Source organism: Mustela erminea, chromosome 6 (assembly GCF_009829155.1).
Source record: "Mustela erminea isolate mMusErm1 chromosome 6, mMusErm1.Pri, whole genome shotgun sequence".
Lineage (NCBI taxonomy): Eukaryota > Metazoa > Chordata > Mammalia > Carnivora > Mustelidae > Mustela > Mustela erminea.
Window position 1 is genome coordinate 107,970,413 of NC_045619.1, and position 12,539 is coordinate 107,982,951.

The 12,539-nt window shown below is 45.3% G+C and overlaps 1 protein-coding gene across 39 annotated transcripts in view; it reads left to right on the plus strand.

Annotated features, from left to right (window-relative positions):
- CACNA1C (calcium voltage-gated channel subunit alpha1 C) overlaps positions 1–12,539 on the plus strand; it is a 732,665-nt gene that overhangs the window by 550,241 nt on the left and 169,885 nt on the right. For all 39 annotated transcript variants that reach the window (XM_032349974.1, XM_032350007.1, XM_032349985.1 and 36 more), the window contains one exon: positions 3,958–4,130. In XM_032349974.1, the coding sequence (XP_032205865.1) occupies positions 3,958–4,130 (173 nt within the window). The remainder of the gene's footprint in view (positions 1–3,957; positions 4,131–12,539) is intronic.

Below are 12,539 nucleotides of genomic sequence, written 5' to 3' on the forward strand. Positions count from 1 at the left end.
TGTCCTCCATGTTATTCCTTATGCTCCATAAGTAAGTGAAACCATATGATAATTGACTTTCTCTGCTTGGTTTTTTTCAAAGTGGTTTCATGTTCATTATCTATTGATCCTCACAAACCACAGGACTGGTATTAGCACAGACAAGAATTGGATTATATTTGCTTTTCTCTCCAAAAAATCTCAGTCTCCATCCTACTAAAATTAGAGCGGTGACAATGAGATTCTCGAAATTTCACTTAAGCTATGTCAGGTAAAAGTACCCAGACTCTGGAATCTGGTCACTTTTTATTTTAAGTGATTACAAGCCAAGGACATCAGACATGTGCCTTCAGTAGACAAGGAACTCAGGATCTCTTAGGTGGATAGTCTTCCTTCTCCTGTCTTCTTTTCTCCCAGGAGATGGGCTTGTCTCTCTTCCCAAAACAACAGAGGGCTTGGGGATGAAGCATGTTGCAACCTGAAAGCATAACTGGACCATGGTGCTGTAGTTAAGACACAATGTCTGGGACCAGAGGGATCCAAGAGAAAGGCCGGGACATGCATTCTTTGTGGGTGGACAGAACGTCTATAGTCACATTCATTATCTGTGTAGTTATAGTCTATGAGGTCACTATGAACACTGAATTAATGAATACTAAGCCATTACTCTTGGACTCTTGGGAGAAATACAGGAGAAATGCGAGGATTCTATAAGCCTCTAGTCACAACATTTGTGTCAACCAACCAATACATAACCTTATGTGTGTTTCTGTTTAAAGGCATCTTATTTAATATATATTGTTGATTCATTAACATGAGCTCATGGCCAACAGCACTCTAACTGATGCCTGAACAGAGTTTATCTGACACATGTACTTTTTCCCTAAGGCACATCACAACCTTCTCGCACTTAGGAACTCTAGACAGCACTGCAGCACTGTGCTTGGGGACTATTATTTAACAGAAAAGCCACCAACAGAAAGCACAGAGATGTGACAAACATGGCACTAAAGAGATCATAAAAAGTACACTGTTTACAGTATGAGAACTGAAACAAGAAGGCAGAGTGTTGCCGTGTTTAACTTCAGCTGCGAATGTGACTCCAGTTTTTTGCATGTCTGCATAGGACCACAAAGGTACACATATATCGATCTGGGAGTTACAAATACACTTTAGTGAGTATGCAAATTTGCAAATACAGAACCTATGAATAATAAGAATCGACTGTTGATCATCAGAGGGCCCAGAGCCCCAGCGTTCTGTATTGATTGGGTTTTCTACATGCTTTACATTAGTGAGACTGGTCCCCAGCTCTCCATTCCACCCCTCATTTTTCATGTTGGCCATTGCTGGCAAGAGCTGTGCTCCTGCTTTATGACAAATCCCATGGCTGTGACTGATTGTCTAGCCAGCTCTGGTCCCTGGGCCCAGCACAGCCTGTCAGGCTGGGGCTTCATGTCTTCATTAGCTCAGTCCCCAGAGCAGGCATATGGCTGGCATCCAGGCGAGAAGATAATGAGAATCAGATACCACCACCCAGAAAATCCCTTACTGAGTAGAGTCTGGAAAAAGAAATCTTGGCTCACCTTCCATCCAGCCAAGTTATGCCCCTTATTCCACTGGAGCCAGTGAGAGCCAGTAAGGCTTCAGATCTGACCCTATCTCTACTCCCCTCACACCCCAAATACAAACTCATTTTCTTTTCTCCTTACAGATGTTTATTTTAGCTCCCCAGAGTCTTAGGGTGTGGATGATGAGCTTTCATTCCATGGGGGAGATGCTGTAACACAGGACTGGGTCAATTGTTCCAACTCCAGTTTGATCCCAGCCCTATTCTCCTGACTCCAGAAAAAGGATGGGTCATTGTTTTGTAACTAGAACTTAACCCTCTGTGAAATATTCCAAAAGAGCTAAAGTGAACCTTCTATTATTCAGTCCCCTTACAACCCCAAACCCATTCCACAGAAAAGAAATAGAGAATGCAAATGTGTGTGGGCAGAAAGTCCAGAGAAAGTCTTGGAAGCACAATTGTTGGAGTCAATTTGCATGGGGAAGCAACTGCTGTATAAAGTGACTGTCTCCAGAGAGCAAGTCTACAGCCCAGGTGGTATGACCAGATGTAGGGGATCTATCCATGCTGGTCCCCAACAGCAAAAGGAGGGAAGGAACAAAGTGAGGCAAAGCTTCCATCTTCATTCTGAGCTGTCAATCTGGCCTTTTCCCTGACATTAAACTCCCTGGGAAGGAAATGAAGGTACCTGCCAGTTGGCAGGAAGCCGGAGAAAGAGCAAGTTCAATCCAATTAGAATTGGATTCAATCAAATTTAAGAAGAGAATTCCATCCAAAGCAGAGCATCATTAAGACAGCAGTTGAAGAAAACTCATTAGTTTGAGAGTCCCCACATCTTCCAATTAAAAAATTCCCTAGACCACTCCCAGTTCTAACCCCTTTTTATCCATGAAAATGGTGAAGACTAAAAATCTGTGCTCTCCTAAGCAACATAAGCAAAATGCAAATACTAAATGGAGGTGGCGGTAGAACCATCCCTAAATGACTGAATGGATTCAGGAGCTTTCGTCTACCTCTGGCTTGTTGCTGCGTACTTCCTTCCAAGGCGCCTTTCAAGAAATTCCTTCAAGGTGGTTTTCTACAGCCTCCTGCCCTGAACTAGGCCTGTACTGGTGAAAGAAGGAGGAATTCTGTCTCTGTGAATTAACCAAGATGCCCAGTGCATGTTACATTCTCACATACACACATATATTCACACACATGTGTGAATACACCACTGAGGGCCCATTTCCCATAGAGTGAATATCAAAAACCAAAATGCTCCTAATATACCTATTTTGGAAGAAAAGACACAGACTTGTTTTGAGAGTTGAGAACTAGCCTTCTTGATCAATACATTCTGCTGCCAGCCCCTTCCTTGTTCAGAAAGTGAATTTGAAGTCAGAAAGAAAATCACGACAGAATCAGAAAATAGGAAAGAAATACCATTCTGTCAGAAATTTTTCAATAGGCCCTTCTCCCAGCAAATCCCAATCCAATTGCAATTTCTACCCATTATTGTTTTAAACTGAATGCATCATTTAACTTTTATATCATCTTGCTTTTATGTATTTTACCAGCCTGATTAGATTTCTTTTTTAAATAAAAGGGCAGCCCCCAGGACATTTTCTTGTGTTTAGAGTCCTCATTTGTCTCCTTGTGGGGAAGAACTTTCTCTAGATTAGAAATCCTTCCAGGCATGTTAAAAGTGGCAAAACAAACTCTAGAAATGAGAAGAGAGGTTGAGGTGGCTAAACCTCCTGGGCCTTAAATCAGTGGTAAATATCTACCAATTGGCTTTTGGGGTGGGGGGAGCCCTCGATTATAGCATTTGCCAATTTTCAGGGTGTAAATATTCCCACCATGGCCAATTTCAAGCCACAAGGAGACATCAGTGAAGCTAGAACAGCAAAGAGCCATGTGTGGTAGGCTCCTGGGAGCCAGTGCGGGTGAGTGGGCTTCAGCATGCCACCAGCCCTTAACGCCTTTGTCACCCAGACATACTTTGAGGTTTTCCATTGGCCACCCAGTTCCAGCAGGAATAAAAGGGCACAGTCCCTAACTGTCATGGAAGGTTTTTAGTGACCATTTGAAAGGGGTTTCCGGGTCACGGGAGAATAGTTGTTATTAAAAGGCAAAAGCCATGACTGTGATCCAAGAATGAGGGAAATGGACTTCATCCATCCCTTTGTACTCTGTTGGCCTGCATCAGGAATGTCTGCTTTGGTGACTTTCTGTTTATGTGAGAATAGAGACAAAGCCTGGGATGAGGAGAGAAGGCTGTCTGTGGAGAGCTGGGGCAGGTGGGCGGGTCTCTTGGTGTGAAGAAATTAATCCCTTTGTTTTCTCTTATCTCCATCTCTCCATCCCACCCACCTGGCCTTGCTCCTTCTTGTATGCTGCCCTGCCCCTCTGCTCTCACTCCCCAGAGAGTTTTCCAAAGAGAGAGAGAAGGCCAAAGCTCGAGGAGATTTCCAGAAGCTTCGAGAGAAGCAGCAGCTAGAAGAGGACCTGAAGGGCTACCTGGACTGGATCACCCAGGCAGAGGATATTGACCCCGAGAATGAGGATGAAGGCATGGATGAAGAAAAGCCCCGAAACAGTGAGCAGTCTTTCTGTCTTGGGTTAGGTTCCGGGAGAGGGAGGAGACAGGGGCCAGAACAGCAAGACTATCTACGACCAACTTGTCCTTACAGTTTGTCTTGCTGGAGCAATATTGGATGCACTGATGACAATCATCTCTACTCAAAGAAATTCGTCGCAGATGTGACATAATTGCTGTTGATCTATAAAGCTTCATATTCCTTTTAGAAAGATTCTAAAAGACGGTTGAGGTTTTGCTAAGGTGGATTCTTGGATTCTTTTTTTTTTTTTAATCAGACATCCTCCTCCAGGCTCATCTTTTTGGGCAGGAGGCAGATTATGGTCTTCCCATTAGAGTATTAATGTCCTATTGTGTAGGAATGTATATAGACATATATTCTAACACACATATATAAACATATGAGTTTAGTTTCTTGTCCTTATTAGCAGGCATTATGTCCATTGTGTTCAAACTCCCCAGTTGGGTTCTGTGTGTTCTGCTCATTAGTAACTGAGTTCTAATTGGGAATCTGGGAGAAGGAGCAGGTGGAGGGAAGAGGGAAGAAGACAGTCAAAGATGTGAATAGAGAACAAAATCTCTGCTCCCTCATTTCAAAGACTGATTTAATACATCTATCAACTGTTCCCTTTCTGATAATTCTGCTCAAGGTACAAATACACAATTAAAACACACAAACAACAAGGGACTCATAACAACATAATTTAATAACCTAAGGAGACCTTTATGCTCTACTAAGTAGTTTTGCAAGTTGGAAGACAACACCTTTGATGGATTGTAACAGTGAACAATGATGCCATTGAGGGTCTTTCTGGAAAAATGCCTGGCAGCTTGTATTATACTGTTGATGGTACTGTGGAGTAGTTGATTCGTTTGTGGACTGAATGGTATGGTAAATAAATAAATTGGCCTGTGAGTAACAGAAGCTTACCTCTAAGGCACAGGAATTGGCAGCTTGGCTCCTCTCTTCACCTTAAGTCAGCGTGAAGACCCTAACTCATGATTAATGGTGATGAGCATGCTTCTTACTGTGTTATTTAAAATGTGCAGTATGCCCTACCAATTAATTGCCATCCACAGAGACGTGTAGTTATTCTGTTCTCTGGTTAAAGCCAGAGCTTCCAAGGAGAAGTATGTTGCTTCCTTGCCTTGCCCATTAAGTGAATAAATTCCAGGGAGTTTCCAGCATGGAGTATTGTCTGCTGCTAGAGCAGACCACATTGACAAGGCCCATTTGTCCACACTGCTGGCTAAGCTTTGGGAAGAGCATACTGAACTGCATACTCCAATGGACAGGGTCTCTGCCTCATTTTCATAAGTCCAAATACGGAAGAAATCGGGCTCCAATGGCTCTTCTGTCTCTCACCACATGGCTGGAGGACACTTTTGAGTTTGCTTCTTATCCTCAATCAGTCTTTCCTGGAAGGATGGAATGGGAGCCTAGCTCCTTTAGTTGTGGAGTTGATGGTAGAACAGTTCTAGGGGATGGGGCAAGGAAAAAAGCAAGATATAGAGAGTAAAAAAAAAAAATAACACTTGCAGTGAAGTGAATGTGAGAAACTTGGGAATGGAGCCAGAAAACAGGTCCAACGGACTGTCTATTGGAGAATTACAATTACAAGCAGAGTTGATGTGATTAAATTATTAAGGAATTGGCAACCTAACAGATCTGCAGGAAAGGCAAGTCTATGGCTTCAGAACTATATTCTCTTCTTCAGAACTTCATAATTTGCCCTTCAAAACAAATACAAGAGGAGAAGTGCTGCTACAAATTACATGTGTGTCTCAAAGTAATATCTTGGCCTTTGAAATTGCTAAAAGATTACAGTTTAATATATTTGCCAGTTCTTTGCAGTTCCAAAATTAAGTAGTCTTTTAAGGGGAAAAGGGTATTATCACTCTTCATCGATGGTTCTGGCAACTTCCAGGCAGAATCCCCATCAGCCCTTACTAGACGCACCGGTGACCCAGAGTTGGCTCCAGCACAAGGGAAGTTCAATGGCACATTCTGTAGTATCTGGGCTTATCAAGAGGGGATCCAAAGACTCATTTTTTTCTAGGCAAACCTACAAAATCACTGAAGAAGTTGAAGGAACAGGGATTGGGAAGACAACAGAGTAAAAGGGCATAGTAGGGAAGCATTTCTCTAAGTTATCAGAACAAACAATGTGGCCAGTAAAATTATATGCAAAAATATATTCTAGTTCATTCTTTCTTCCCTCCCTCCAACCATCAATCAACTAAGGACAGCTCTGTGCCAGTTATTGTTTTAGGCACTGGGGATATAGCAATGAACAAAATAGTCAAACTTCCTTGCCCTCGTGGAAATTATATTCTACTGGGGAGATGGGCAATAAATTAAATAGTATGTCAGAGAGTGACAAAATGACAAGTACTATGAAGATAGAAGTGTTGAGGTGTGGCCAGTAAATACCTCACTGTGGAGGTAGCATTTGAATAAAGACTTGAAGGCAATAAGGAAATGAAACATAGATATTTGGGAAAAGAGCATTCTGGGCAGAGGGACTAGCCTATGGAAAGTCATCAAGGCAGGAGGATGGTGGACATAGAAACAGAAGGGAGGCTAATATGACCAGGGAGTAGTGAATAACAGGGACAGTGGTAGGAGATGAGGTTTAAGGTTAACCAAGAGGAGATCATGAAAATCATTGTAAGAATTTGGACTTTTGCTAGAGGTGAGCAAAGAAGCTCCTGGTGGTTTCAAGCTGAGAAGAGACACGGCCTATATACATTTGACAGGATCCCCCCAGCTGCCACATGCAGAATGAAATGGAAGTGAACAAGGGTAACGCAGGGAGCCAAATAGGCCACTGCCTCGGGAGATGGTGCTGCCTTATGCTGGTAACACGACATGGTGGACCACGCTCCAGAATGGTCTCATTTGCTGGCATATCAGATATGGGATGTGAGAGACAGAGAATTCAAGGAAATCCCAAGGCAATTGTCCTCAGCAGTAGTAAAAGCTGAATCATCATTTATTGATTTAGGGAAGATGATGACAGGAAAAGATGTCAGGGCAGGAGTATCCGGAAAACCGTCTTGGACCTTTAGGTTTGAAATGTCCATTGGACTTCCAAGTGGAGATGTTGAGTGTGCAACTGGGATAAATCTGAGTCTGGGGAAAAGCCTGAGACAGAATTATAACTTGCAGAGTCAATATTCACCCAGCTGTGATAGTAGGGCATGGTGTAGACAGAAGTGAGACGCAGCCTAAGAACCTGAGTCCCAGTGATGTTTGGAGACAAGAGTGGTGAAGAAGAACCAAAAGAGAGACTTAAAAGGGTATGGTCAGACAGACAGGAGGAAAAGAGGGGGAGGGTCTGCGCTGCCCTGAGGCCAAGCTGGGTGAGTACTAAAAGCTGGTCATTGAGCTTAGCAATGTGGAGGACTCCACTGGGTGAAATGGTGAGGTTCAAAGTGGAGGGCAAATGAGAGTCTTCTTTCATGAGTCTCTTTGGTCTAGATACTTCACAGGATGGTATCAGGCATTGTTTGCAGACCTCCTGTTGTTGTGACACGCGTGGTCTAGCTGTGAGCCATCTAAGGAAAGAGGAGAGGAGGAAATTCACGCAATCCAGCCTGCCTGTGTCTACAAGCCAGCCTTGCATTCTCTCTCCATCTTGAGTCATTTCAGTACTAGCCATTGCCTCTGCGATTGGCTTCAGACAGCCTTGGGAAAAGGAGAAAATGACACTCAAGAGCTATTTTGGTGCCAAAAAGAATAGTAGCAAGCAAAAGTCATGCTTGTGCACTTTGCATTTTTGATACTTCCAAAGCAGGCAGACGCATGGGTCTTGGCCTCCAAGCTCCACTCCTCCTGGGTAAAGATTGGGGTAATGTGGAACCCTCCCCCTCACCCCTCCACCTCCAAGTGGCAACAAGCCTCCCTTGTGAAGGCACCACTTACAAAACTATCACGGACACAGAACCCGCTGTCATTAGGAGAGACACGTTGCTCCAAGGGCTGGGCCCATTTCGCAGCTTCAATGTCAAATAGGACAGAAGGCCAGTCATTAGAGAGAGAGAAGCCATAGAGAAAGAGAGAAATTCAGAAATTTCTTCTCTCTTTTTCCTCCTCAGGATCAAAAAACTGCACGTATTAAATATCTATCCATATGGGAGTGTCTCTATCGTGCCATTAAGACAATTTAAATGCACTCCCAGACCTCTAATGCTTGCAGTCTAAGACAGACATTTATGTGGATGAGACTATAAAAGACAGACAGACGATAGGACCAAAACATTGAATTTCCACATAGATAAGCAGGATTAAATATTTACGCCATGGTGTTCAGTTATGTGACACGGGAGCCACTTTGGCAATCATCATTAGCTGACGAAGCCGCGTGACAGCTCTGTGCCCCGCAGAGTCTAGGGTAGTGGATTATTGAAATACGGAAATTTGAGGGCTTAAGAGATCTGCAGGTTGCCCACAAAAGGGACCCGTGTGGCTTGAGAGCAGTAATCTGAATTTACATTATATACGTGTCAAGGGCATGTGTATCATTATTTCATCCTTTCTTTTAGTTTTACATTTTCATCAGTGAAATCAGCATTTACCCTGGTCAGGGGTTGCCAGGCATCTGGATTTCTGTGACAGAATCCCACCAAGGATCTGGCTCTACATTCATGAGAAGAAACGCTAACAACTGTCTTTTCCTTGATTCCCTTCTCAGCTTGCTCCCTTTAGTTACCATGTGTTAGAGGACCTGACCGCATGCCTCTCAGTGAAAGCAAACTCCATGCAGACCCCAGAGATCTCTTGTCCCCTGTGTTAACTCCCACTGGTCCTAATTGGGACCCTAAAACTTAAGTGTCAGAATGTGGCCTTAGAGATAAGGTGCGGAAACCAGAATCCAACACAGGAACAATAATCCACTTGAGTGGATTATTAGCAAGGGCAGGACTTGGACCCAGGTCCCCTGATTATCCATATGAGATTCATTCTACCACACTGTGGTGCTTCTCACAGAAGCCTTGTCAGACAGTTCTGGGCAAAAATCCTTCCTAACCCTCCCTAGGGGCTCCCATGGCCCTTGGGGTTTCTTCCCCTTTTTGCATGCCTGCTAGGCCACACTGTGAGGTCCTCAGCCAGCCGCCCTTAATTCACCTTCTGCCCCTCCTCCCTGACAAAGCCCCAAGCCTCGGAAATATTAGTGTGCATAGAAGCCAAGGGACTTAAAAGAATTTGTGAGTGCCTCTGCATAAGCAGGCTTGGGTCAAGCATGCTCTTTCCTGCCCTGAGCAGAGAAGCTCAGACCATCACCAGACTTGAGTAGCTTCCCCATTCTGTCCCCTCAGGGTGACTGTCTTTTGGCATCACTGATGACTCCCCCTCCAAGTGCTCCCTACTAGCTCCGAATCACTCTCCAGTCTTGCCAAATGCCATTTGAAACCAGGCAGAAGGGCACAGAACCCCCATAAGCAAGGACAGTGGCAAAGTAGGAAGATTGCCATATCATGGGAAGGTGTGGAATGCTCTTGAGAAATGATGGAGGGCTGTTCCCTAAAGACGCTGGCCACTAGTAAGAACCACTATACACTGGGGCTCCACTGTGAGACTCATTCATGGATTCTCCTGGCTCTTGTATTAATCAGTACCTCTGGGTGGGGCTTCTGGACCCAGGATTGTATGCAGTACCTCACGTGGGGGATCATGTCATCACAGAGGTCCAGGTGGGCCTTCCCAAAGGTAGCACATCTGCCTTTGGAGCAGACTCTGGCCCTGAAGCGTGTCCTTGTCCCAGCCTGGGGAGCTGTGGAGAGCTTCTGGAGGGGTGGCACCAACTATGCAGGGACAAGTCAGGTGTGCCGATCTCATGGATCAGCCATAGAGTTCTTAAAGCAAAACCAGTTTGGGGGTAAAGCTTATTGACCTGGACCTGTTGGGAGACCATGAAAGCCTTCTCAGTGAATGGCGGCTGTAGGCTCCTGGAGGAATGGGGAAGAAAAAGCTACATAGCATTTTAACAGTATTTGACGGCCTGCCCATACAGCCTTAGGTCAGCGTAAGGGTGCCTGACTGGTCTGTGACGTCATAAGTTAGTAAGGGCCCTGTTCCCGCTCAGGAGGCCCCTGTGCAGCCTTTCCAACACCTCACCCCCCACTCACTCAGGAAGACTCCCAGTTCATAGCACCTTCTCAAGACAGACGGAAGCTGGCTGCACCATTGCAGAGCCCAGGACTCTGTGGGGATGCCACAGGAAGGAGAATGAGGCAGGCTCGTGCCCCAACACAGTTACAGGCAAATAGCTCCAGAAAACAAATGGTTACATTTATGGTAAGGAATAAAGTCAATACCAGTTGAGAAACATGCCAAAAAACAGCTTCTGACACATTTTTAGACACCTGCCTTTGTTTTGGTTTAGACTTTACTGCCTAAACGCCCATAGCAGCAAGCACACAGCCAGGCACTTGCTAGGCAACGCTGAGGTTTCCCAGAGACAAAGGATCACCCACCGAGCCACTAGACCGCTCCTGCCATGGCTCACAAGTGTGAGCTATTTTTCTGGGAGCACTGGCCAACCATGTGCCCCACAGGGGCAGAGCAAAGAGCCTGTTAGCTCTTGAAGAACTGAGCGAGACCAGGAGTCCTCGGTGCGGCCCCAGAGCTTGGAAGACCCCCTTCTTCTCCAGCTCCTGAGGGACAGCACCCTCTGCCTTCCAGGCAGGGGCTCAGCCCGAACTAGTGTCTTCTGAACCCTCTTCTGTATCAGCAGCTTCGCCACCCTCCCAGCGACCAGCTACTGGGCTAGGACGTCTTCCTCCCTCTTTCTCCTCCCTCCTCTTCTTCTGTGATCCTTCCTCCATTCAGTCAGCCACCAGACCTTATTAGTGGTCCCCCTACCCCACCGAAATCCCCTGGCCCTCTCCCTTCCCTTCTTACCGCCCCTCTTCCCCAAGGTAGTAACCACCTGGGAAACTATCACACACCCTGCTTGGTAGAGCAGAATTCATATTTCTAGAGCTGACTCCTGCTCAGAAGCTCTCAATGACTCTCCACAGCTTCAGAATAAAGCCCAAGCCTCTTCCCCCTGTATTCTCAGCACCTCAGATCTATCCCAGCCAACAGCTTTAATATATCACTCCCTACTCCCCTTCAGCAAAACCAGACTACTCTTGTTTTTCAGATAGGCGTGCTACTTCCTCGCTTCTGGACTTCCATGCATCTCTGCCTGGCATACATTCTCCTCCTCACCTGTCCCAACCCTGCCTCAGTCCTCCTAGACTCTCCGTCTCACGACAGCCAGTGCCAGATACTCTTGACCTCTGCCCCGCCTCACTGGTGTCAATACAGATGGCCCAGCCCTCTCGTCGTACAGAAAGCCCTCAAGAGGCAAACACTATGCTTTCCCAACTTCTTACTCACTGTCCCACTTAGCATCCAGGACAGTGATTCATATTTAAGAGACTTCCCCCCTCCAAAAAATATTGAACTGAATTGAATCAAACCCAGCTCTGTGGATCAAGAATATTAAGGTTTTATGTCTCTACTTACTTGGGCAAATACCTTTTGTCTAGTCTCAGCCATACTCACAATAGGCCCTTGGAAATTGTACCATCATTGACAATGTGGGTAGAAGTGAGTCAGGGGCTGAGGAAGTGGGCCTAGAAGAACAGCTGGAAGGAGCTAGAATTCTAGACCCACTGAAAGAGAAAGCTGGGTGGTCAATAGAGCAAGGGGGAGACTTCCTGAGGGGGAATCATTGTTCTGCAGCTTGTGCTTTTGGGTTCTGAGATTGGATAGCGGACATGTACTAGGCCTTCATGGATTCTCCTGATAGAGGCAAGACAAGGGAAAGGGCATGATAGGAGACATGTCTTTTCCTTGCATGCAAGATAGGAAAGACGTAGATTATCTCACTTAACCCTCCCCACAATAATCTTATGTCGATACTCCCATCCTCATTTTATCGATGGGAAAACTGAGGCTTGGAGAAATTCACTTGTTCATGTCACATAGTTTGTGCAATGCCCAACCTCACCTAGGTAGGCCTTGATCCCAGTTCTGCTGACTGGATCTATGCTACTATGCTCCTTTATACTCCTATATACTCCTTATACCATAGTCCCTCCCCTCAGTGATATGAGGGCTGTCCTCTTCCTCCAACCAGAAGGGACCTCGAAGAGGGCCAGCTAACCCTCCTGGGAGGCCAGAGTAGGCTTTGCTCTGTAGCAAATCAGAGCACTGAACACCTTCGGTCTAATGGGCAAAGCAAGATGGGCAGAGAAAAGAAGGAGGGGGAGGGCCGTAGAGGGAAAACAATGGCAGGGAAAACTGATCTTAAATGTTAACAAAAAGGAGCATGAGTTTGATTTTTAAAGAAAGAGAAAAGATTAGCTTTATTTTTATAAGAACTACATTTGAAACATGAAGTAGTGACGTTA